At 39.1% G+C, this 27,623-nt stretch overlaps 1 protein-coding gene across 5 annotated transcripts in view; it reads right to left on the bottom strand.

Annotated features, from left to right (window-relative positions):
* STAT4 (signal transducer and activator of transcription 4) overlaps positions 1-27,203 on the bottom strand; it is a 44,304-nt gene extending 17,101 nt beyond the window's left edge. For 4 of the 5 annotated variants that reach the window (XM_069860726.1, XM_069860730.1, XM_069860731.1 and 1 more), the window contains exons 1-10: positions 27,182-27,203; positions 24,653-24,781; positions 23,010-23,154; positions 8,270-8,368; positions 7,395-7,487; positions 5,412-5,490; positions 3,898-3,983; positions 2,887-3,038; positions 1,532-1,690; positions 652-744 (exon numbers count right to left, since the gene is read on the bottom strand). In XM_069860726.1, the coding sequence (XP_069716827.1) occupies positions 652-744; positions 1,532-1,690; positions 2,887-3,038; positions 3,898-3,983; positions 5,412-5,490; positions 7,395-7,487; positions 8,270-8,368; positions 23,010-23,154; positions 24,653-24,780 (1,034 nt within the window). In that variant the 5' untranslated portion in view covers position 24,781; positions 27,182-27,203. Of the gene's footprint in view, positions 1-651; positions 745-1,531; positions 1,691-2,886; positions 3,039-3,897; positions 3,984-5,411; positions 5,491-7,394; positions 7,488-8,269; positions 8,369-23,009; positions 23,155-24,652; positions 24,782-26,651; positions 26,673-27,181 lie in introns of those variants that run through there. The other variant, XM_069860728.1, reaches the window with a different exon arrangement.
* Positions 27,204-27,623: the final 420 nt, after the last annotated feature.

Genomic DNA, 27,623 nt, shown 5'->3' with positions numbered 1-27,623 from the left:
GTGTTCCACCCTCCTGCAAGTATGTGAAAAATTAGCATGTGTTTGAGGGAATGGATGGAGAGATAACAAAGAAGTAATTAAGACATGGATCTGTATAATCTGTGACTGCACTGTAGGTTTACGTGTACTTTCTTTCATGCACACTTTCCACACACACAACCTTCTCTGCATTCTTTTTGCTGTGAGGTGGAAATGAGAGGTGAGTTCCTCTCCAGTCTACATCCTTTTCACGAAGCCAGGCAAGGAGTTTGTGGGAGACAAAGAACTTATCATTGATTCACCAGAACCGTCCCCCCAAATACAGACTTTTCTCTTTCCTACCCACAAAAGTGGCTCTGAGTATTCTTATGTTGGCTTGTATGATGTGGATCATTATTTAATTGGTTTGCAAAGTCATTAAATGAAGAATTCCAAGCATACAGAATCATGAAGGTACTGACTGTTGGCCACAGTCTTCCTCACATTGATTTATGCTTTATTGCCACTTATACAAGGGACAGATTCTGTGGCCTTTCTATCCCCATTCCAAAAAACCCTCCCTAGAGTCAAAACGATCTCTAACAGAAGTTGGTCTGCTTTGCTTTCTGGATTCTCCTAGGATAAAATGCAGTATACAAATGAAGGACTTTATGTCAGTTTTCCTTTCCTTACCTTAATTTAACAGTGAACTGTATTAACGTTTTAAGAACCATTGGCCTCTGGGGATGTGTGGGCATGCAGGGCTGCCTTTCAACCACAAATGAACTGTGTGAAAAGAAGTGAAACAAACAGATTGTTAGGAACATGCATAAAAAACCAACTGTATTGGGGGGGAAGTGCTAGTATCTTAGAAACTTATTTCTCTACAGATGCTGAAGTAGGCATATTGCAACACTTGGTTCTCAAAATGATCTAGTTGAATTGTTCCCATAAGCAACAGATATTTGGAATACATTAAAAATCAATACAATACAAATTCCATAGTCCTAAAATACCAGGCTGATAGAGGGAAGACCAAGACTCTAGCCAGAACCATAAAAGAGAGCACAAAAATTCACTAAAAATAACAACTGACCATGTTTTGCTTTCAGATTGTCACTTGTGGTGTATCTCTAGTATAGCCGGTAGAGAAGGCAAAAGCAATTAGGATACTATTTTATATCTTACGAGAAGGATGACCGAGGTGGGGTGAAAGAATGTTTTTGTGGGAAGAGAGAAGAGAAGGAACAAATAAGCACCTTTACTTAAAAAACCAAAATGATATAAAACCCACCACAACTTTTCTCAGCAGTATGTACTTGACTCCTATTGAAATAAACAGATTTTGTGTATTCATCTAGGGTCAGAGCTTAATCATAATCCCTTAACTGCTACACGCTTTCAGCTTCTAGGAGTTTTGATGACACCTGTACATACTTTTTATATTGGAAACTTGGTCTTTAAGATCCTTGGATACTCATTTCTTTTTCTTCTTAATGATATGGTCTCATTGTTGCCAATAAATTTGTATCAGTTAAGGAAAAGTTATGTACGTTGGCAGTTGCTTACGCACTTCCGGAAAAGATTGTAGACCAGAAAGCTGACTTTTTCCAGCAGCTGAGGCCTTTGCACTGGGATAGGGTCACCGTCGTAAGTCAGTCGGGTCAACAGTTCGTCCAGTTTTTCTAGTTGCCTTCTAACTTGAAAGAGACTCTCTGCCAGCAGCGTAAAACTACAGCAAGACAAAATACGTTTGCAATCTTTCGTGTAAACCATTTCTTAGAACATAAAATTGCTACTGAAGTTACTGTTTAGGGAAATCAGAATCGGTATCAAATGTTGCTTTCTAACTTTATGTAAACTCGCATCCATTCATCTTTTGTTTATGGGAATATATAAATATATCAGGCAAATTACCTACCTTATTTTCAAAAAACAGATATTTACACAACATGCCTCATCAACTGCAATGCAACACTGTCTGTCATAATTTGGGAGAAACAGATACATGTCCTGATGTTTTACCTGCAGGGCACTTGTGCCATGTTAAATTATTTCCTACAATTCAGTAGTTTTGCAAAATGTACACTTTAAAAGGATAATAATTATAGGAAATGAGCAAGTTACCCAGACTAAGGCAGTGTAAAAACAATAAGGAAAATAAAATCCAAACATGCTTGCTAACAATTTAATAGGTACGTGTATATAAAATCACTTCTTTTTAAGCTATTCTTAACATCTCCATTAGAAAAAAAAAAAAAATGCTTAGTGGAAAAAACCCGAAAAACACAAAAAAGGCAAAAAACCCTTCTTTCTTCAAACAAAATGCTCTTGGTTGTTTTCCTTCCTTTTTCCTTCTTACTTTTACTTTACCTTTTCCACAGAAGTTTGATGGGAAAGAAAAGACCAGGACATTGACATTCTCTGGCTGCATTATCTTCCTAAACTTGATACTATTTTCTTTTTGTTTGCAATCACCTTTAGAGTTGCCAGCACAAAGACTACTGCCATTCAATTCCTGTGTAGTTTTAAGTCTGGAGGAGTGACATACCTAGTGAGTCAAAGCATAAAGTGTCTACCCAGCTCCTGCCTAGACAAAACTCCCACTGTCCTCCACGACAAACTCAGTCAACACAGTTTTTACTCATGCAAAACTCCCAAGTGGGTACGTATCATGCATCTGGAACAAATGTCAAACCAAAAAATGAGTAACTGCTGCGGCTCAGGCTCAGCAGTTCATTGTAATGTTGTTAATCCTGAACAGCAGATGTTGTCCACGAACACAAATAGTATTTTTAGTTATTTACTTGCTTAACTGCCAATGAATTTGCCGCTGCTGCAAGGTAACTGATCTAAAGGAAAGATCATTTCATGTGCAGCAGACTTCCTGTGGTTTTCAGTAGAAACACGAGCTCGAGGCAAGTTTACCAGTTCTGGAGCTGATCAAGCCCACCGTGGAGAGGGCCGCCAATGCAGGCAATCTGCTGCCGTCTCTTCCAGTCTAGCAGCTCTTCAGTCAGCATATTGCTCATGAGAATATCGATTTCATGAATCACACGCCCTATTTTACTGAGTACTTCCTGTAAAATAGTAAAGGTGTCACGAACCCACCACAAGGAACAGCCACAAAATTCAGCGATTATCATAAAAGTGCTGATTACATTTCTTTCAGTATCTTTGAAAATAACCATATTTAACCCCTACAGCTTTAGTCTCTGTAATTCATATGTGACTGGATTCACGACCCATTGTACTTGAAATTTATCCTGAATCTCTATGAACTCTTCCTCAGTATAACTTCTTTTTTTGAGAGGGTGAGAAGGAGGATAGTTGCGTTCTTTGTGGGCACAACACCTCCAAGGAGTTGACATCTACAAGTACTGTCAACATCAAAAAGTCCTTCTTTTGTTTTGTATCATAACGAGTGCACTGGGGGTTTTGCTTTCTTGTTTTTATCCATAAAAGGCACGTGAACTCAAACAAATTGCCTAAATGTATTCTTTTCTGTGCCAGTAAAGAAGTGGTCATATCACCAAATTTGTAAATTTGTCATACTTGCAAGTCTCAGTAACTGAACAGAGTAAGGTACCATTGATGGGTTGTTGGGCTTTTCTTGGGTTTTTTTCTTTTATTTATTTTTTTATTTTTGTCTTTTTTATTTTTAATGTTTTTTAATTAGTTTTTATTATTAGTTTTGTTTTTAGTTTCATTTTGGGGTTTTTTTTTGTGTTTTTGTTTCTTTGAGGGAAGGGTTTACTAGATTACATTTACTTACTAGATTACAATACTTTCTGCTTATTGTAAAAGGTATATATTGCCGACTAAATAATCTGTTCAGCAGAGTACATAAGAGGTCCTGTGAAGTAATGCCTTCACCTCCCTTCTGAGGTAAAAAGAGCCATATCCTTGATTGAATTCCTGACAAAACACGTCACTCACCTTTCTCTTGTAGTCTAATGTATTGAGCATTGCCTGCAACGCCAACATTTCCTGTTTAATGAGGGCACTGTTTTTGTCACTCTGCTCTGCAGGGGGATGAAAAAGTCAGTATAAATAGGGTGGGCATGCACGTGCATGCCTATAAGGGGAGGAGGGAAAAATTCCACCACCAGACTGCAGCATGCACTAGTGAATAAATAAACTGCAGACATTACCACTATGTAATACTGTGTTTCATTTGAATGGACTAACGTTAGAACAAGGTTAAGATATGGTTTTATGACTCCACTCATCAGATGCATGTATGAAACAGAAGAAGACAAAAAATATATAGATGATCCTTAGAAGTCTATAAATTTTATTAGTCATGTACATACTTCTGTATTACGTACACTACTGAAATATGCTCATGGCATTAGCAGTTAGACTAAAGCTCTTTGGACTTGATGGGAATTACATGTCTGGATGAGAGACCAGAGGTTAGGTATTTGAAACAGAGACAGAGTATTCATTGCTGTGGGGATTTCTGCAGCAAAGGAGTACTGATCACTGGGTATTTCCCTCTCTCCATAACTTTTTTGCTTCTCTGATCATGCAAGAGTTTCAAGTTTCCCCAAGCTTGCTACATGCTCTTTCATACTCAGCTCTTCCCCTTGTCCTCCCCTTCCCCACCTTTTGCTCTTCTTGCATCTTTCATGCTACCTTCAAAAAAGAAATTGGTGCCAACTGTGTCTCTGTGAAGCTCTGGACTAACATCTTCTCATTACATCTGCCATGATGTTTCAGTAGAGGCAGACAAGGAACAGATTTTCATCTCAGCCACAGCCATCTCTCACATTCATTATAAGGTACTGCAAGCTGGCTGTGCTAGTGTAGAGCATTTGTTCACACAGGGAAATTTTAAGCCCTGAAAGTCATTTATATGTAAGCACGTTTTATTCAGCAAGTGGTGCAGGCTTGCTTGTTCAAAGGAAGATAATATGAAGACATCTGAGCAGACACAAGTGGACCTCAGTTTCTTTTCTGAAAGAGATCATGCAAAGATTGTTGCTGTGTGCAGATCTCAACTATCACAGGCTGGTCAAACATGCATTCAGAGTCCTTACCAGCTGTTTATCACCACTGTGATCAAAAAAGAACAGAAAGCCAAGTTAGAGGCTAAAAAATCAGTTTTGAACAACTCCACTGTGGGAAACAAGAGCCTCTTCCCCATCGTGCCAAGGAAAGGCCATGTCAAAGGTAAGGAAATTGAAATAGGTTATTTAAATTCATAAAACTACTGCTTTCCATGTCATTATGCAGCTTCACTACAGAAAATAAATATACTTGCTTGATGAGATCCTGTTTAGCCTCTTAATCTCGAAAGAGTCATTATGCTTTATGTAAACTAAAAATCCATTTTTTAATGTTTTGCATGTATTATCTGGGTAATGCACAAACTCCCCGATACTGCGGTCTAGCTGAAGAATTAGCCATTTCCTAGTGAATCTAAGAATTATTATAAAAACGCTTACCTAAACTTTGTATTGTTTTATACCTGAAGTCAAATTCCTCCTGCAAGTCTTCCAAGTATTTGACATCTTGGTCAGTCATCTTTCCCAGTGAAAAGACAAAGTAAGATTATTTGGGTGTTCACAGTGACATAAAAAGGAATTTATTTTGTAATGGAAAAGTGCATAATGTAGTATTTTTCTTTCCTATAATTTGAAAATCCCTAAGCAGTTCTGAGAACTCTGGTTTAGTAACTTATAAACTTTAAAAAAGACAATTGAATTATAAATGCGCATTCATAACTACAGATTTATTGTACTCGTTCAGAGAGCCAACTATTATCCTCTCTCCCACAGTCAAATAGCAGTTGATAGAGCTTAACCACTTCTTGTGGTTCAATTTGCTAGTTCAATGAAGTAGTAGAAAGAATGAAAGCCTGAGCTAAACTGAAATTATTATGCCAATAAAGCAACACACCTCCTGGAACTTTAAAGCAGGGTAAATGGATAATTTTGCATTGCCTTCAATGGAAATTGGAATAGGCTGTGCAAAGCCAAGAGAGGTGGAGCCAAAGACAGAAGCAAAGCTCAGAGACTTCATTTAGAGGAATTACTTAAGAATTTGGGTAAAAAATGAAACATTTTTACTGCTTTGGCTTTTAGCAAGGGTTTGTTTTCATATGTACTGCAAAAAGTTTAGAAGATGTTTTCTAGTAAACAAACAATGATAATTCAGAAAAAGGCACATCAAAAGAAGGAAAATAAAACTGTAGGAGATCATCTGTTTTACTTTCTGTGCTGTTTATAGGAAGCTTTGATTCTGCCAACAACTCATAAATAATCCTTTTTAGTTCCCTGAGATATGCATATTAAGTGCCTGTGAAAATACAAACCTCATTTGCTGAATTAGGACATGCAGAATTATCCATTTTGGTTTCCTCTTTGTTTTGGAGACTAAACTTTTAAATTATATGTGTAAGGTATGAAATTACATACACAAGGAGCTGGCTGATTTCTGTGTTCAACCTAACTACCTACAAAAACATTCTTGTATCTAGAAATTGTTCTCATTTTCACTGATGTTTCAGGGATGGCTGCACATCCCCAACACGGGCAGAAGGAGCAGCATGGTAGGCTGTTTTCTCTGCTTTTGCTCTGCAACTCTTATCGTTTAACTTTATACATAGAGATTTAGTATCACACTCTTCTAAAGCTAGTTTTATCCTTTTAAGAGTTTTCTCTTTCTAACTCTTCTTTCCCATATAGGGAGACAGTAATGAGAGAAGGCTGCTAGCACCTTTATCCACTATACCAAGAGAGTTGCACTTAAGCAGAATATAGAGAGCATTGAGACTGCTGCAAAGCTGAAAGTGGGGCTAGGATAACACAAACGGAGCGGGTAATCTGAATCTTCATCCTCCTTTGAACTGAATTGAACTGACCTGAACTAACTGGGCTTTCAAGGCCTCTATGGGATATAGCTACAGGTTTGGCTTGGGCCAGCTCTGCTCTGCCATGGTATGGGAAACTCCTGGACAACTGTTACCATCAGCTCCCAGTGTTCTTCGCCCGTCATGTCAGCAAAACGTGTGATTATGTCATGTAGCCCTCAGCTTTACAAGGATCTTGGTATGTGACTCAGAGGTCACAGAGGCTAAACTGCTGACGCATCTAAAAGAGCAGATGCAGAAATACATTTACTGAATCTCACATCTTTTTTTTTGACGCAGATGGTATGTTCTTACCACACCAAGCGGCTTGCCTGCCACTTACATAGAGATGATTGTGATAGCTAGAAAATAGGGAGCTCTCACATTGAACCTAGAGCAGCTGTAAATATCTGAGGATCCAGGTATGTCTTGAATCTGGGCTGAGGTCCTCAGAATAATAGAAAATGGTTGGTGCAGCTGGTTAGCAGAAGTATTTGTGCTACCCAGGTTAAAGATATTTCAGGTATGTCTGTATGAAAATCATAGCTGTGTAAGAAGCAAACAGGACAAAAAATACCTGAGCACTGTTCTTGATGGCTGACACTTTGTGTTCCACATTTCGCTGCCGTTCTGAAACCACAGAGCTCTGCAGAGACTTTTCCAGTGGTCCCTGGAACACAATCAACAGAAAACAGGTGGATGAGTAATAATAACAACGAGTGATAGTACCTATACTGCAAGTTCCAGCATAGAGAGGGAATGTCTTCATGTTCCAGCATAGAGGGAATGTCTTCGACCAGATGGAACTGGTGTAACAGGCAAATATATTTAGTTCTACAGATTCAAAAAATGTGCTGCTTTAACTTTGAAATCCTAAAGGTGAAAGGTTGTGGAAACACTAAACTTTCAGTAAATTAAAGAAACTGAAACATAGATTATTAGATTTCTAAAAAAGCCCTATGTCGTGATACTCATATAAGAATATGTACTACATCCACAGGGGATTAAAAAGAACATGTTTGACTTCAAAATTCTCTGTTTTAACCATGTAACAATTTCCCCAAACTAAGATTTATATTTTAAAGCTTCTTTCTTCAAACAACATAAAAACTATCAAAGCCTTTGCAATGTATCAGATAGAATATCTTTTGCGTTGCATAATTAATATGAATTAATGCATTGCATAATTTAAAATACATACATCTGTTTTGCAAAGAATAATCTCTTTGAAGCCTTTCCTACAGATTAAAGTCTTTGAAGATTAGCTGCAATACAGAGGTCACTTATAGTAATATTTGCAGCAGCAGAGCCACTAATGAAGTTCAAATACGAGTTTAAAGGGCAACATTTGGCAATGCCTATGTGCACAAGTGGAATGAGAGGACAAGATTTGGTCCTAAAAGCATGTGAGCAGATTAACGTGGAGCAGATTAATGAAATGTAATTCATTACCTGTACAGGCATGCTAGCTGCAGCCAATATTCTTCTTTCTTCTCTTAAACAGTTTGAGATGATTACTGCTATATGCATGGGACTACCATGATATTTGCCCTGGAAGCATAAGCAAATACAGTTTTTAAAAATTCAGAATACATGGTGTCCCTCTGGAAATCACAAACAATGTGTTTCAGTGTTTATGACTTAAAGCTTGGGGAGGATGGAAAAGATTCTCTTACTGCCCTCAACCTTTCTTAGCGCTGGATCAGCTGTGCAGTGCAGCATCAGTTAGTGCCATTGTCATAAAATATTCTTACCAACGTTCTACAGAAATCATAAATCACAGAATCACAGAATAACCAGGTTGGAAGAGACCCACCGGATCATCGAGTCCAACCATTCCTATCAAACACTAAACCATATCCCTCAGCACCTCATCCACCCGTGCCTTAAACACCTCCAGGGAAGGTGACTCAACCACCTCCCTGGGCAGCCTGTTCCAGTGCCCAATGACCCTTTCTGTAAAGAATTTTTTCCTAACGTCTAGCCTAAACCTCCCCTGGCGGAGCTTGAGCCCATTCCCTCTTGTCCTGTCCCCTGTCACTTGGAAGAAGAGGCCAGCACCCTCCTCTCTACAACCTCCTTTCAGGTAGTTGTAGAGAGCAATGAGGTCTCCCCTCAGCCTCCTCTTCTCCAGGCTAAACAACGCCAGCTCTCTCAGTCGCTCCTCATAAGGCCTGTTCTCCAGCCCCTTCACCAGCTTTGTTGCTCTTCTCTGGACTCACTCCAGAGCCTCAACATCCTTCTTATGGTGAGGGGCCCAGAACTGAACACAGGATTCGAGGAGCGGTCTCACCAGTGCCGAGTACAGAGGGAGGATAACCTCCCCGGACCTGCTGGTCACGCCGTTTCTGATACAAGCCAAGATGCCATTGGCCTTCTTGGCCACCTGGGCACACTGCTGGCTCATATTCAGTCGGCTGTCAACCAACACACCCAGGTCCCTCTCCTCCAGGCAGCTTTCTAGACAGACTTCTCCTAGTCTGTAGCACTGCATAGGGTTGTTGCGCCCCAAGTGCAGGACCCGGCATTTGGCCTTGTTAAACCTCATGCCATTGGTCTCAGACCAGCAGTCCAGCCTGTTCAGATCCCTTTGCAGAGCCTCCCTACCCTCCAGCAGATCGACACTTCCACCCAGCTTAGTGTCGTCCACAAACTTGCTAAGGGTGCACTCGATGCCTTCATCCAGGTCATTGATGAAGACATTGAACAGGGCTGGACCCAGCACTGAGCCCTGGGGAACCCCACTTGTCACTGGCCTCCAACTGGATTTCACACCATTTCCCACCACTCTCTGGGTCCGGCCATCCCAAACGGTTTTCCACCCAGAAGAGTGTGCGCCTGTCCAGGCCAGAGGCTGACAGTTTCTCAAGCAGAATGCTGTGAGAAACTGTGTCAAAGGCTTTGCTGAAGTCCAGGAAGACCACATCCACAGCCTTTCCCTCATCCAGCAGCCAAAAAAGACACAACTCCGAGATGTACATCATTCAAAGATCAGATTGTTCCACTGCTAACACAGCTGTTTTGAAAGGGCTTTCCTGTCAGTCTATTCTGTGCACGATTTTATCATGTCTTCCATTTTCAATAGGATGCTGCTGTTAGCATGTAGCTCTTCTGCCAACAAAGAAATGTAAGCATATGAATACAGTAATGATGCAAGCAAAAAAGCCTTCTCAGCAAAAAGCAGAAGACTTAAATTTTAATGTCTATGAACAATTTTCCTCCTTCAACAAATAATGTGCCTAAGATGAAGGAAGAAGCAACTCTTGCCCCAAGCCAGAGTAAAAAAAGTCTCTATTTTTACATCACCATAAGTAAGGTGCAGAATTGCTGATGCGTAACTGAGGACTAGGCACAATTTGAACAAATATTGGTTTGTGCTGTATTTATCAGATTGGAATGATTGAGTACTCTCAAGCAGTATCTTTCATGGTGAATTATTTGTTCAGTGTTTCTCAATATCTTTCATGTCTTTTATTCAGTATTCATGTCTCATTCATTCAGATGCTCTTTATTCAGCGCTCATACAGTTTTCAGCGATTCTTTAGGATGAATCCAGTACATTTCTTCTCCCATACGTTTTCCACTTTCGGATTTGCTCTATTTTCCCCTCTTTCTGATTAGTTTTTATTCTCACCATATTTTGCTGCCATTCAGAACTTCATTTATTCTTGCGTTCTCTGAATGTGGCACAATAAGTTTGTATACTTAAACCAATGCTGTATATTCCTTTGAAATTGCTGTATTAGGAACAAGGTTGTGAACAGATCGGAAAGAAATGTGAATATATTCCAACTGTTACTATGACAGTGAACATACATATCTAACACTTTTTACTAGACAGTCAAAACTGAATCATTTCCTAGGTGCTTTTGCATTTAGAAAGATTATTTAGATTATTTAGAAAGATTATTTAGATTATTATTATTATTATTATTTAGATTATTTAGAAAGATTATTTAGCCTGGCTCATCTGTCTGCACCTTGATTAAAGAGGAAAGATTATTTACAGAATGTTTTTAATTCAATTGCAAGGTAAAGAAATACTGTATTTTAAAATGGTAATTTTAATAATACAGACTTCATTTAAGTGGCTCGGTAATAAATACCATGCTGCTGCTCATGCTGTGGTCCCAGGGGACTAAGGGGAAAGAGACGGGACTCTTAAAACTAAATAACTGATGTACAAAGTGTTCCCTTCTAGAGAACCTTTGACTGCCATGACATGTTGGCGATGAAACTAAGCTTTCTAATGTTTCTAGGGTTTCTGAAGTCTTCTCAGGATAAATAAAGCACATGTGCAACCAGTGCACACACAAAGCAGTCCCAGCACTGTGCTTCCTCTGATCTCTTTAAAAGCAATTAAGGGTGGCACTTTATTCCAGTGATCATCTGTACTAGTTACCCTGAGGAACAGAAGTTATGAACTAGACTGTGATTTTAGCAGTTTTTCTAGAAAAAAACAAAAAAAGAAGCAGTGAGTAGTAGAACCCAGGGCACACCAAGTCTCAGATGGAGTGCTAAGCACTCCCTCCCTGCCTGCTTCTTGCTGGGCAGTGAGGGGGAATTTAACACTAAGGGTACTCCGCTGATTTCCATTCCAAACAATAGTGCCAAAGATCTGCCCTACTTGCTTCTCCAGGCCAGCTTCTTGACTATAAGGGTAGTCACCATGCTCTCCCTGTACTTTTCCTTCAGCACAATTGAACTTCAGGTCCAGGAATATATCTGTAGTCCTCTTTATTTGGCATATTCCCAAGCTATCCCTGCATAGCATCAGGATGTAACTGCGGGAAGGGGCTATGGGAATGCGGAGAAAGGCTATAATCTTGCTGTAAAAGGTGAAGAGTGAAGTGGAGCTTCATGAAGAAGTAAGGTAATGGTAGGGCTCAGCAGCAACAGCTGGAGCAATTTAATTGCTGGACAGATGGTTGTGCTCCTGGCTGTGCCATGCCAGCCCCTGTCTCATGCCAGTCTGACTCCTTAGTGAGCCAGCCTGACTCCTTACTGAGCCAATCGAGGTTGTCAGCTGGGATGGAAACCACTCACACTTTTGCACTGAATGGGCTTCTCCTCAGTGGACTGAAACTGCTCATCAAAGGACGAGTTTGCTGTTAAGGACCAGTGCATGTGAAATCAGAAGAGGCCGGCGAGGAGAGGGGAGAACAGGGCTGGCTTGTTTCAGGGGCAGTTAGTTGTGTTGCTAAGCCTGGCTCATCTGTCTGCACCTTGATTAAAGAGGAAAAAAGTCTAGTTTATAATAAGGCTTATAATAAGTTTATAATAAGGCTGTGGTGAGAAATCAGTGACTGGTGTAAATACACTGATGTGCATTTATGTAGGAGAGTCATGTAAAAAAAAAAAATCTTCTGACAGTGGGATGTTCTAAAATGTCCCCCCAAAACCGCCAGGTATTAGGGACTTTCCTAACATTACTGGATATTATTCATATGCAAACACTTAAAAATTCTCTCTCTCTTTTTCTTTGTTTCATTAAGAGAAAACCATCTGAAACAGGAGATGAAGTGGAAATTCACTCTTTTCCCCCTTTCTTCTCTAACCCATAAAGCTCTAGTAATAAGCTGTGCCTGTGGAGATTCCCGTACTGGTGTCTGTTAGACTCTACCTGATGTGGTTTGAGCAGACACCAAGCAGGTCATCAGAGAACTCCCACTGCTCTCCTGGAACAGCAGCCTCTCAGACAAAGGCTGGCTTAGTAGTGGATCTAAAGTATGAATGCCATGATCAAAGGCTAGGAACTGCCTTGCCTTTCTGATAGACAGATGCTCTGAATGCTGACCAGCTGTCATGGAGCTAAGCTGTGTGCCACAGCCTGAGCAGGCATCCTCTTCTATCAGCCTTGAGCTCTCTCTCCTAGAAAGGCTATATTTGTCACTATATGTTATATTGATAGACTCTTTTGCACTTATCTACCAGATGGATTGCAACTCAGCAATAATAAATTGATAAATAAGAAATAAGTTGTGATGTTAGATATCTAAATAATTGTAACTTATTAAATCACAATAATTACTAAAGGTCACAATAACTAATGCATTTGACTTCATCAAAATAATGATGTTCAGTTTTCTCTACCCGTGTTTTATACTTCTTAGAGGTAATTACACTTCAGAATGAGCTACTCTGTTCCTGTATTATCAATCTACTGCAAATTCTTGATGTTCTGCACTTCTACTTTGTCTTCAATTGAGAGCAGAATTTGCTCAAGATGACTTTGGCTTCTGAATAACTACTTGAGAATTATTTCCTGTCATTGAAAGAGTAGTACAAGCTGGAAAATAAAGAAAATTTAACTGAAAAAATGCTTGAGATGGGGAGAATCCCAGCTTAGTGTGACATGAGCTTTGGCAGCTGGGAAGGGAGGATGGGTTTTGTAGTTAGGCAAAAATGTGTTACTAAGTTTAGATATTTATGGACAAAAGCTATTAGGTTGAAAAAGACCCTAGGGATCATCAACTCCAACTGTACCTGTCCACTGCTGTGTACTTGTCCCCATGCACCTCATCTACCCACTTTTTAAACACCTCCAGGGATGGTGACTCAATCACCTCCCTGGGCAGCCTGTTCCAATACTTGATAACCCTTTCTGTGAAGAAATTTTTCTCAATTTCCACTCTAAACTTCCCCTGATGCAGCCACTCCCTCTTGTCCTATCACCTATCACTTGGGAGAAGAGACCAACACCCACTTTTCTGCAACCTCCTTTTAGGTAGCTGTAGAGAGCAGTAAGGTCTCCCCTCAACCTCCTCTTCTCCAGGCTAAACAACCCCAGTTCCCTCAGTCACTGCTTATAAGACTTGTTCTCCAGCCCCTTCACCAGTTTTGTTGCCCTTCTCTGGACTTGCTCCAGAGCCTCAACATCCTTCCTGCGGTGAGGGGCCCAGAACTGAACACAGTATTCGAGGCGTGGCCTCACCAGTGCAGAGTACTTTCATCTGAAGTTTCAAATGGAAACATTAGTCTAATCTGTTAATCTTCCTGTAATACTTTCAGTGTTAGAATTTTCTCCTCTCTTTGTTTTGATGAGGTCTTCCATGTCATCATTTTCAACAAACAACAAATCATCTCATTTGGACTACCAGCATGATGCTAAAATTAAGTAAACAGAGGAAATAAAACTTTCATTCTAAACAGGTGAAAATTTTCTCTGAATGCCAATGGTGTTTCCTCAGGAAAAAAACCTTCCTATCGCCACCCAGCATGCACTGTGTCTACTCCAGAGACATCAGTTGTGATAGCCTTTTACCAGATCATGAAGAAAAACAAAGAGGCATTTCTGCAAATACAATTTACACATTATAGTGTGCAGAGTTTATGTGCTTTAACCAAATTTTAAATCAGCTGCAACTATTTGGGGTATCTTAAGATGCATGGAAAAGTGGCTGGGGAAATGCCAGATTTAATTCTGTAAGTTGCAAGATCCTGGAGAAACCTCAAAATGCAAATCATGGCACTTTAAAACACATTGCTTTTAAAAAGAACACGAAATAGCTGTCTTTTAGTATTGGAAATATACAGCTTTTTCTGAGACAAATGAAGACACCTAGACCACAGACTCATTTTCTTACTCTTCTTTTCTTCCCTTTTTTTAGTTTTCTTAAATCCATCTTCTTTTCCTGTGGGTGGCTCCATCACAGAAGTGGATCACTCCCAAACACGGTAATGTTGGCCAGTTTTGTTTTCACATATCAAAGGTCTCTCTGCACTGTACACATCTATAAATGAATACTGTTTCTGCATGACTTGAGTATTCTAAGTCTGTTTTCAGTGACTAAGGTAGAAGACTAGGTATTAATGACTGTTCATCTTTACTTGTAATGTAGAAGAATGTGCTGTACAACCTTTAAAACTCCATCGAGGGTCACCTGTTTTTCTACTTTTTTCTCCTTATTTTCAAGGTGACCTGAAAAGGACTCAAGCAGGTTTTAGTGCTTCTTAATTCTGAAAAAGTGCTTCAGAATTTTGTTGGTTTTTACCTGCTTTTCTCTCTTCTTCTTTTTTTTTTCCTTTTTTTTCTGGTTTTTTTTTTGTTTGTTTAAAACTATCAAAAATATCAGCTGTATTTTTTTGGGGGGGTTGCTAGAGAAAAGCTTCTAGAGCCTTTAAATTTTATACAGTGAGGGCTTTACTGGAGGCATGGAACCATTAACTCATACAACTATTAAGGTATTTGTTGAAGTTGAATGAATATCTGAAGAAGCTGATGGAAGGGAGGCGGGACACAGAGAGACAGGAAACAGGATTACAAAGTCAAGCAAAAATACATCTCCCTGTTGCTTGCCTGTGATGTGCTTGTTTTACTAAGTCTGATACTCAGCATCTTTTTAGGTAAGCAGGTACCTCATCTTTCATGTAACTAAAAAACAAGGAGAAAAAAACCTTTCTCTATAGTTTTATTTTTGAAAGAAAAAACTTTCGGTATATTTATGTATTTCAAAGAAATGTAGGGACGGAAAGGCATAACCATACACACTTATTTCCCGTTTTCACTTTCAAATATGACAAACAACATTTTGCCTTAATTTGTTTTTTACCTTTGTTCATGCATTGAGGCAGAAAGTCTAATGAAGACAGTATTAGAATGCAAAGAAAGAGTCGGCCCTTGTGGCATCCTGACATGGGTTTGGCAGTTCTTTTTAAAGTCTGTATTTAAACAGGTCATATTCTTACTAAAAAACCTTTCTCTAATAGAAAGATGGCTCTGTTTCATCTAGGTCTTTAAAAGGAAGTACCCGTGACACTATCTATTTAGACTGCACTTGTTAGACTTTTATTTTTAGATTTCCCTTTCCCCCTCTCAAAATATATGAGAGAACTTAAAGACAACCTCATCGCTTTAGACAACGCTTATGATGTGTTGGAACTCCTAACACATAAGTCTGCAATGTCTTGTTCTGCTTTTCTGGTGTCATTTAATGCATAGCTTCCAAAGGACTGTACATTTTTTTCAGGGCATGTGCAACCAAATTGCAACAGCCAAAGCCCTAAAAGCACAGTGAATAAGCTGTGAAAACAGAGATTTTTTTTCCATCCCCTAGTTTGCCCCCAAATTCCACTGCTGAGTGGCTCCCGGTAGACAATAAAATTAGTCAAGGAGTGGTGTACAGAAACAGCAGATTTCCAAGTAGTGCTGCTACAGGTGGTGAATAACGTAGCAGTGCTTCCAATTTAAATGAGATTTCTTTCAGGATAAACAAAAAGGGTAAAACATCTTCTGGACACAAAGACTTGGGCATTATTTACTAATCTCTGAGGCAGACGTTTGACTGCAGCTGGTCCCTTAATGCTTCAGAATGAACAAAGCCAGTGGGAGGTTGTTTAGTTTCTTTGCTTGTTTTTTACTTCTGTTTGTAAGCTACACTCTTTCATTCAAACCTGAATGTTTCATAAAACAAAACTGAAATGTTTCTAAGTTGTTAGTTACATTCTTCAAATAATGGAATTAAAAAATATTTTATTGCTAATTAATAACCTTTTTTAGTCCTGGGTCAAGCATTTTTAAAAATCTTTACTAGCTGATGTACAATCACCAGCCAGTGATTGCTAACAGCAGACAGTGAGCTGCTTTGGAGTACAGACTTCTGTGTGGAGTTCTCCTTTATAAGCCAAGTTTTTTTGTAAACAGCCTTAATGGTTGAACTGGAAAACTCACTGCGGGCAAGATGCTAATATGAAAAACCAATTTGAATTGTATTGTATAGCAGGACACGTTGGTTTGAAAAATGTTTCCTACTATAATTTGTTGCTTTGTTGATCTGGCAGGTTATATGAGTACAAAATACATGTAAATAACATTTTAAAATGCATCTTCTGTGTTCTATTAGAAACTTTCTCCATTTTGTTCCACTCTTACACTGTTGTAAGTTTTAAGAGGAAACTGCAACTTCAACATCAATGGCTGTGTTTCCATTCTTCACAACTGTTTCTCAGTACACTTTTTAAATACCAACTGGAATGTCCTATTTCAGATCTAATGCTATTTTCTCCATTTTCTCTAATGTACTGAAATAAATAATCTTAGTGCATGTATCTTTCTGGAGCAGTGACTTGCCTAAACAGTCACTTGAACTGAAATAAAAACTTTTATATGTTCATTTTAGTTCTATCTAGAGAAGCACAACGATGCTCAGTTCTCGTTACAGACGGAAACAGGCTGTGCAGTATAACCGCAAACCTGAAACAGAATCAGGAATGCACTTCTGTGTCACTGTTTTAAGTAGCATTGTGTAAAGTAAGATGCTATTTGTTTGCACTACTTGGAAACAAGGTAATTTTTATATGGAAGTATCATAATGGTAATGCACCTCACTTAGGCTGACAGAAGATACTTTCAGATGCTATTCCAGATCTTTCCACAAGGAAGTAGGGCTATGTAGGAGGAAAAAGTATAAATGAGGTATTATTTCCCAGCTTCACAGTATAGTCATAGTGGTTCCAAAAGCTCATTTTGATATAATTGGTTGGCGTGAATTTGGCAAAACTGGTGATTTTGCCTAACCTGTCCTTTGTAAGCACACTTCAAGATGTTAATAGTGTGCACAAAGACCTCCTTGTTCAGGCAGAATCCCCAGTGCCTGCCCTCCACTCATCCTAGGCTGTAACAGGGTGGGGCAGTGGATGAAGTTCACCAATAGTCAATATCATGAATATACATCATTTACAGCAAAATGTTCCCTAGAGCACACAGAGCGCTCATTAACTTGGGCTTCACTGGTAAATTAGCAGAGTAGCCCTTCTTCCTATTCCTGAAATCTGTTATTCCTCTTTTATAAAGCAAGATTTATGTAATCAATTGTTCCCGTCAATACTATAAACAGTGATGTGACCTAGATGCCCGGGAAGGGATTACTTTCAAAAGTTATCTTGAGTCTAGAGCATAAGAGACATTCATTTATGAGTAAGATGATTCCAGGCATTTCTGCTTTTTCCCTAATGTAGTTGTAATGCACCCAGTGCGCAACACAGCCAGCAGCTTTTCACTCCCTGAGAGCTCCCTTGAGCCCACACGTGAGCCAAGCAGCATCCCATGGAGCTACACCTCATCTCTGTCTGCTGAGTGGTCGATATTGCCATCTTGGAGTTGAAGGGGGAAGAACATCCCTGAGGTGGACATCACTGGATTACTCAGAGACCCACAGACGTTAACCTGCCAGTGCTATTCCTAAACAGAACAGTGGGATGCTGGGGTATGGTAGCCACCTCTGATTCCCAGGCTACTCTAATCCCCCCCTGCCCTGGCTCATCTCATGCACTGCAGCCCAACTGCTCTTCCCAAGACAAATATTTTGGCACATGAGTCAGGAACATGAACAGCGCCTGACTTACATGAATGTCTCTGTATTTCACCAATCACTTTTGTGTACTAAATATTCTCACCTATAGCACAGGAGCTTACATCAGGGACGAGTACACTATCATTTAAAGACATCCCTTCTGAATACTAAGATATAGGCTAAGGCTCATAGGCTAAGGTCATGGAGATGGCTGCATCTGCAGTTTGGTTCCTAGAAGCGCTAGGCAGCTCTTCTGAGCTTCCAAGCTGCCCTTTATGTTTTGTTGTCATGGCAACAGCACAAGCCATCTCCTTGTGACTAATATGCTTTGCTTTTCTCCCCCTAGATTTTAAGCAGGTGAAAGAACCACAGACATAATTTCCCCCTTTTCTCCCCGCACTGCCTCCAAATATTTTGTCTCCTTATCCCTTTCCAGAACTGCTGCTTGGGGAGTGAGAGTTCTGTAGAAAGATGGACAGAGAATTTAACCTTAGCAAGTAATTGTGCTGTACCGTCTCCCAACGAGGAGCACGGCAACAAAAGGCTGCTCTGTTATGAAAATCCAATTTACTGACTAGAGAAGTAATAATAATGTAAGAGGCAAATATGAAGGATTTTAAATTAAAACGTTGATCCTGATTTTAATATAATATGTGCATTTATACCTGATTAATGTCAAGAAGAGATGTTTCCGTGAAAGCAAGAAAAGGATAGAAAAGCAAATTACTGAGAGCTAGCAGTAACCTCAGCTGTTTAGCTAAGTTGCAAGTGCTTTTCCAAGTGCTTATAACTTCATCAAATTGCACGTTTCCTGGTCAACATTTCTTTTTGCCTCAAGATAGTTCTGGAAATGTCAGGAGTCTGAGCAGAGATGTCTTGTTCCGTATGTATTTCTTGAATGGTGAGAGATTAGGGATGGTCTGTGTGACCTAAAAGTAAGGATACCAGGCAGACCTGTCTTCCTGCAAAGACCTCTTCTCTTTGCCCTTTGCCGTGCCTAAGATTGCCCAAAGCTTTGTATTGCAAGTATAAGGCAGGCAAGTTCTCACTACTTCCACTAATCCCATTACTGTTTTCATGGAGTAACTAAGATGTTTACGCAAAGATGTTTCAGATGACACTCAGAATAGAATATTTTCTCCATTTTATAACAAAAATTAATCCCAGGGAGATCTTTCAGATAGGGTGTGCTTGGCTGTGGTCCTGGTAATCTGTGGACATAATTCTCTCTAGATTCAGTAACAGCACCTTGATCCTAACAAATCCTTTGCCGCCTAGCAAACCACTGCACAAATGTGCATCGCTTCTTCTTCTAAGCTTGCTCTTCATTTATGGTGTAGTTGTATTTCCAGTTGAATATCAGTCCATCATTTCGCCTTTTGTCAAGAACTAGAGGTTGTTCTTGAATAATTTTTCTGTATTCTCTGATTTTAATTATAGTTGCTGTTGTCATAGTATTTAGGAACTTACAGGTCAACATATGACTCATCATACTTGGTGATAAATGCTGGTTTCCAGAATTATCTAGTTTGACAAGTATTGTCAATACAAAATAATATTATAACACAATTTGGCTCAACATAATGAACAAACACTGCACTCGAGTCATGTGTTGAGGATGAACAGCTTTGCGTGTGTGTGCATGCTGTACATGTGTCTGTACATCTGTGTGTGTGGTATAGGGGGGAAGGAAGAGGAGTGAACTGTGAAATTTCAAAGAAGTGCTTGCGCTAGAGAGCAAAACAGAGATAAAGGTGAGCTATCCTTCAGAGAAAATCAAACCAACACTGCTCGCAGAGTCACCAGAAATGAAAAGATGTTTGCAAATGCAGCTTTCTCTCCTACTTAGAATCCCAGTCTTTCCTCTGTCAGTGTTGCTGACAAATCTTGTTAGTTTTACAGCGTACCCTTCCAACCTCCCTTTCTCTAGGTGGTATGCTGGGGCAAAAGGGACCATGACACTGTACTGTGTACATCAGTCATCTTCTTCTGGTGTTGTCTCATGAAACTCTTAATTACAGGTATCTGCACATGTGGATGGTGGGGAGTCAAATGCCCACTTCCAAACTTCTCATACATTCATCAATAAAATACAGTCAGAGATGCATTAAAAAAATCAGACCTATGATTACATAATTTGCATATTCAAATTTAAGGACATTATAGCTGATCTTGTCTATACTATGTATCATGCATAGTTTGTAGCCCATTAATAACGCTTGACTGTTAAAAATAAGGATAAGTTGTCAGCTGGTTACAACTACTATAGCATTTTTTTTCCTGATGTACTTACCTACCAATAAAGACATAATTTTAACAGGTGAAGCTCAGGAGCCTGCCTGTGCATCTCTATAGAATATGCAGTCCATACTTTGGCTGAAAATGCATTTATCACCTATGTTCTAAAAATTAGAAGTTGTAACATTATATTTTACACAAGAATCCAAAATACCTGTGTCACAGGTTTCTTAAGACATGGTTTATTTGTCTTATCCATGATAATAACAACAACCACCCCACTGCAAGAGTCTAATTATATTGCAGCCCATAGAAATTACTTTGGAAATCAGAATAGACTAGATAGTGCTAAAGGTCATAAGAAATTTAATAGTGAAAGCTCTAATAGTAAAAGTGCTGTTTAGTGCCTGATGGTCGCATATGTATTTTGAAACTGAATGAGTAGCTTTTTATCTAAATACAGACTAACTGCTGTCTTGATGTAATGGAGATAGGCCAGCATTAGTGGTGATGGAGAGAATTGTTGTAGTTTTTTTGGTCTGCTGGAAGTATTCTACTGCAAAGCTTAAGACTGAGATCCTTATCTATAAGAGGTGTAATTCCAGCATCACATATGTCCTTTCAAAAGGTTCATAATGCTTTAGACTCTAAACCTACAGACATTTGCAAGCCAAGGGAGCAGAGAGACCTTGCTGCTTGAGAAAGTGTGAAAAGTCAGAACTTCACAATACTGGAGGGTGGTAGGGAAAACTAGTTGGTGCATGTCACAACTTGTTTCTTTTCAGAGGCAGCAATTAAGTGAAATGATGGGTAAGGCTACCGTATATGAAACTTTATTGCTGCTTTCTCTAGAAAAGGAAAAGGCCAGCCCTGGCACTGGTGCTGCCGCTGCTGTAACTGGCAGATGGTGATGGTAACCTGGCTGTACAGTTGTAATGGGGACGCCTGAGCGTTTTGTCTTGTTCTGGAATCATGATTCAGATCTTGGCTACTTGAGAAACCACTTAATCAGAAATCACTCGTAACTCCACTTCTCTTATTTTTCTGGAATAAGCCTCCTTTACTCTGTGCTCTTCAGCAAGTGCATTGTAAGTTAATTTCCAAACATGCCAGGACTTAAAGGAAATTGTTTTCATTTTGGCCATTTTCACACTCGCTGTTATGTAAACTTGTGTCTGTGTGCCCAAGGCCTTGTACACCAAATTTCACAGAGCATAAAGCATTCAAGTTTCTGTAAAAGATTTACAACAAACTACATGGTGTGAAGAGAAGAAGGAACAGTGAGAGACTTTAATTTTGTAGAGCCTGTATGTAAATGTATACCAGTCCTTCTGCATGAGCATATTGTGATAGTGTAACCATAAATCATAGAACCATAGAATCACCAGTTCAGAAAGGACCCACTAGATCATCCAACCATATGCACCATCCTTTAAGCCAGGAATACCCCAATGCAACTGCTTGTTTCTGTGCCCTGAAATACTCTTTCCATGCATATGCTACTATGCAAAAATATCTTTACTAAGATGATAAAGCTCCGTCTCAGCCCTATTGTGGTAAAATGTGCCAAGACCATGGCAGAAATAACAGAATTAAACTTTTTGCAGCTAACCCCAACAGCCGTTAAGTAAATTTGCTGTTTGAGCAGTACTGAAATTATGGGTAGTGCCACTACACAAACCAGAAAAGAAACAAAAAGCAACTTTAGTTTAAGTTACATGGGACTGCTTGCATAACACAGGAAGAAAAAGTGATGTAAATGGAAATATTGTCACATTTTTAACAGGGCACCTTTAGGGATAAAGAATAGAAAGACATACAGCCACAAAGAGAACAAAATTGGCAAGGCTATGCTAAGATTTTTCCAGACCAGTGTATATATATATATATATCTCTCAGATAAAGAAAATGTTTTGCAAGTAATATAATTGTCATTCAAGTACTTATGGAAAACACCATCAAAGAAGAGAAAAAAACCTAAACTTTCATTAAACTCAGATGCATATCTGCTTTATGCAGAAGACAGATAGATGTCAGGAAGCAGGTGACTAATGAAGAGGAACTCTGAGAATCCTTGCCTTAGATAAACAATTATTAAAGAAACATTACGCCACTCAAAATAATTGTAATTTTTCAGAAGCCTAACGGAAAATCCTTTAAGCCATTCATGATAAATAATCCCAGCTAAGTATAAAATAGCAAATATGCTAATGATTTACCAGGGTTCATTTCTCAGGGTGCTGCTTTAAGCCCTAAATATGCTTTTTTATTCCTAAGATAGGAATCTAACAATATTTGATGGTAAATATTTAACAGTTAATCATAATTAAATATCTGTATGTGCCTGAAAGGTGGTAACTACATTTGTAATGAACATGAACACCCCTTGGTACTATACAGCCTTATTTTTAAGAGCTGAGTGAGGCACAGATACGCCTAGAGCTAAGAAGTCACAGCACCGTTGTATCTGAGCCGAGTGTATTAAATTACAAGTTATTGTTCCACAAAATAACAGACAGTGGATCTATTATGCTGAATTATCTTGTTGATGGCTTGGTCTTCCCATAGCTACTTGGAGTCTATAGCTATCAGTACAGCTCTGAGGTTGGGCATTACCTTTAGAAAGCAGTAAGAGTATGCAATTTGTCATCTGAACAACCTACCTGCAGCAGCTTTCTGATTCTTTTCAGGTTGTGTATCAAGAGAAGATTCTTCTCCTGTGAAACCCGGTCCAGCTGTTCATCCACTTGTATTAGCAAATTCTGTAAAAGGATCGTTGCCATTGCTTCATTGTTAGATGCAGCCTCCCTAAAGAATCAATGAATGGGAACCATGCCATTTTAAAATGCCATAAGAAGTGTCAGTCTATCAGTACAGAAAATTATAATCCATTCAGAAGCCTAGGCAGCAAAAAAAAGTCTTTAAATATATGGTGATTTTCCAATAGTTGGAGGTTTGTGAACAACTGATTTTATGATCCTTTTATTTATATTCATGTAGATATGCAGCTATAATGACAGGATGAGGATGTTCCTGGCACAGGTTATGGAACCAGCCAGAGGGGTTTTCTAGTCTCCAGTTCAGTGAATATTTAAATATTTTTAGCCTACTTCTCAGAGGAAATGGGGCTTATGTATACAATTCCTCTCACTCCGTCAGTCACACAGATAAAATTTCTGAATTTGCTGCTCAGTTTTGGATAAAACTGACACTGGTCTTCAAGTCCAAGAGATAGTATGTTCCTACAAATTTCACAGAAAACTGGCAGATTTGTGGAGGAGAGGGATCCAAATTAGTCCCTTCACTGAGGAAAACAGCAGTAATGACTTGCTCCAGGAAGCAACAGACAGATGGCCAGTCAGCAGATATCTATCTTCACACCAGGCACCAGGCGAAGGCCAAACTATTTAGGGATACAGGAAGACTCTGAAGCTACTGATGAAGGGTGTGTAACAGACAAAGGACACAAAACCACAAAAAACATGATTTACTGGTTCTGCTGCTTATGGAACAGCTTGGTACATGAAGGGCAATAAAATTAGCAAGCAAAATAGAAGATAGACTTTGGACTGCATGTCATTCTTTTCCTTTGACATTCTCTCTCCTTGCCCTCCAATAGCAAATACCTGTTTGAGATACATCTGGTAAATCTTGCAAAATGAAGATTTATTGTTTCCCGTGTTCCTGTAGCCCCATTAACACTGGGCTGTAAACTATAATGACTGATTATATCTCTAGGCAGGTTTTTTTCATTAGTCTTGTGTATTTAGCTTGAAAAATTAAGATGCCTCTTTCTGATACAACTAATACAAACTCTTTCAGCATTTAGTTCTGAATTTTCTTAAGATAACTATCCAGTGCATTCAGTTCAAATTTTTCCATAAATTCACCTTCTGTTTCACAGTTTCTGCAACTAGGTGCCTTGCTCCCTAAAATTATATAACCATCTTTAAGGGCAATTTTGGAAAAATTAATAAATTCATGCTGCAAGAGATTAATATACAACTTTTCCTTTGAAAACTAATTTGTATTAATTTTTTATGAAAAACTGGTAATACCACTGATTTTCTAGACAATTTTTATTGGATTTTTCTTAGGTTCATTAAGTTAAAATGAAGCCTCACTTTCAAGCACTACTTAAATTCAAAGTTTGAAAGTTCAACAGGCTAAATCCACGACTGGCGGAATGCTATTCTTGGAGTGCAGGTGCCTGCACAGTTCACAAATGAACACTCTGAAATCTGCCAGATAATGAAAGACTCATTCATGACTGAAATCAAAATAGAGAGCATAAATTTAATCTTACCAGTCTTGGCTTTCTATCCACTGTGCAAGTAGATGCCGGATTTCCATGGGGAAGTTATCATCATAGAACTGGTCTACCTGCTCCAAAAACTTTATTTCCAGTTGTTGAACTTGACTCCACTGGGACATACTGAAAATATAAAAGATTAAACATTTTTGCCATTAAAAGTTGCATATGAATTAATAATCCAAAGTGAATAAATTGCTTATTTTCATTGTAATTCCTAAAATACACTTAATGTTCCTGTTTATTTGGTCTTTCAAAACAGATGGTACTTGACTAAAGTTAGTGAGTTAAATAGAAGAGAGAGAAAAGTGAGCAAGATCACTGAAAGAAGTTCTAGCTCCTACATTTGAATGGGCACCTCTGCTAATTTCTTTCCTTAATGCAAATGTTTTGGGGTACTGTATGGTGCTTATAAAGCAGGGAGATTTACATAGCATCTCTCATCAAGAGGAACTGCTTAGGATTGCACTTGTCAAATCCAGGTAAACCTCTTCTTGTGAAAGAGTAGTAGAAAGTAAAAAATTCGCTCATTCAGTGAATTCATACCACTCAAATTGTTCCTAAAGCCATAATGGTTGTATGTCACCGTGCTATTCCTAGAGGACCACATCTTCTGTTTGGCGAATACTGTTTATTTTACAAACGAAATTTTTTATCTAGTTCATCTTTTCAATTAGAAAATTGCTATAGAATTCTGAAATTTGATGTTAAAGAAAGAAAAAAAAGGGAAGTGTAAAATCATATGAAAACTGTAAGACAAGCAAAAATAGCATCACCCAATGATAGGCTCTGAAGTTCTTACTGAAAAAAACTATCCCAAGTGAGTTTGGGCTGTTTACTGAGATACTGGAGTTAGAAGGTTGGTTGTTCCACATTTTAGGTGGGCTGAATTAGTCCCTGCTTTTCTCCATGGACTAAAGAGATTATTGTGGGTAAGCAGGCTCTCTACATAGATACCTTGGCCTGAGTGACTCTCCACTTAGGAGAACATTACCTTTCTGGTACCTGCATTCAAGGGTTGCACCACATTGTCATTAATCCCACTGGCAAACCCACCATTTTTATTGTGATTTTTTTTCAGCAAAAGAAAGACTAAAGATAAAGCACTGCCTGAGGGCAGGCTACCCCAGGCTGTAATTCTAGATACAGCATGCAGATAAAATGTCAGCGATAGGGGTGAGAATAGACCATCATGGATAAGTAGAGAAAAGGGATGTCCTAGCACCCGAGCCTGGGATCTTGGATCTGAGCGTACTCTGCCTACACCATGATCCTATCCCAGGGGTCATCTTCCCTTTTGTCACGATGTTTGTTCATGCTAACACACTAAACAAAATCCACTCATAAACTACAAGTTGCACTGCAGCAGGTCAACACATTAGCTCTGTTTGAACATTTTTGATAGAAATTTTCCCTGACAAAAAGATGAAATTTTATCAATATTGACTTTTTTTAATAGCAAGTTGACCTTTTATAAACAGCTTTTCTGTTTCGCATTGTGAATCATAGTTTCAGAATGTCAACAGTCTGAAGTAGAGAGTGCATCATATTTTTAATGCTGTGGTCTTTCATTTTAAATTTTCTTAAGCCAGAGGGGAAAAAATAAGAAGATGAAGTATCACAAGGTATAACAGAGCCCTGACTCATGCAAAAGTAAGAGTGAAGATTTTAGTTTCTCCTTAACAAAGGCTAGGTGGGATGATTCTGTGTGTGGTACAAAGGACATGGTGTAATGTCAGTGGATATGCACCCAGTGACATTTCCTTCTTCTCTACCATTTCCATTTAGGAAAGAAAAAATTTTGCCTGAGCATTTGCTTTGTTTCTTTAAAACTGCTGGGGAGGAGTAATCGCAGGAGTGTTTTCTCTGTCTTTGTAACTATCAGTATAGCAACAGAGAAACACAGACCTTCCTCTTGCCATGCACACAAGGAACATAATGCACTAGTAACTCATGCATGAAAAAATAATTAAGATTTGTAAGCCCCACTCACTCTCAGTGGGACTTCTTATTGCAATTTCTGGAATTCCAGTAATTACGACGTCCTAAAAAGATTAGTGGGAAAATGTAATATTATTATCTAAAGAAAAAAAACAACAAAAAAAACCCCAAAATGCAAGCTGTCCTGGCTGCAACCCCTGCAGGCCTTCTACGCAGCGTGCAGGGATGCTCACACACATAAAAAGCTCATGAGATGCGTGGCTGTGGTGTGTAAATAGGATTTTTGTGACAGTATAGGGCATCCCAACATACGTTTTCCCTGTGCACAAAAGGAGTCGAACAACAAGTTGAAAAGTTCAGGCAGCTGTGGTTTGTTCTGGCTCACCCCTAATGGCAGCAGAGGCAGGTAACATGCAACAGCGAGCACTAAGATGCAGTCACTTGATATCGATCACCCAATATTTTTGCCATAAAGTAGTACATCTTTGGAAAGAAGATGTCTGTAATAGCAGCAGCTGCAATGCTTCTGAAACTTAAACAACTGGTAAACGCTAAGTTGTGACTGTTTCAAATCCACCTTACCTCAGCACAGAGCCTGAGTGGCAGGATTGCGTGTAGCTCTGGTGTGATGCGAAGCAGCTGCAATCTGCCCTAAAGAAAGTCCTTTTGAGTGACTTCTATTTATTGGTCATATTTTGTCTTACCAGAATCCCCAGTCACAAGCAAGGCTGTTCTGCCCCAAACTGTGCAAACCCAAAGCGAGAGGCACGCTCACGCAACCTGCCAGCGAGCTGACTGAGTGGTACTGCACTCTGTGCCACCACTTGGTACCAACTTGATAGAGTGATATTGATCACTCGATATCAACTCGATAGAGTGATATCAACCACTCAATACTAACTCAATAGAGTGATATCGATCACTCAATACCAACTTGGTAGAGCGATATCAATCACTCGGTATCAATTCTATGAAGCAATATCGATCACTCCATACCGACTTGATAGAGCACTATCAATCGCTC

The sequence above is a fragment of the Phaenicophaeus curvirostris genome, chromosome 7 (assembly GCF_032191515.1).
Source record: "Phaenicophaeus curvirostris isolate KB17595 chromosome 7, BPBGC_Pcur_1.0, whole genome shotgun sequence".
Lineage (NCBI taxonomy): Eukaryota > Metazoa > Chordata > Aves > Cuculiformes > Cuculidae > Phaenicophaeus > Phaenicophaeus curvirostris.
The sequence above is the reverse complement of the archived record's forward strand: the minus strand, read 5'-3'. Positions and strand labels throughout refer to the sequence as shown.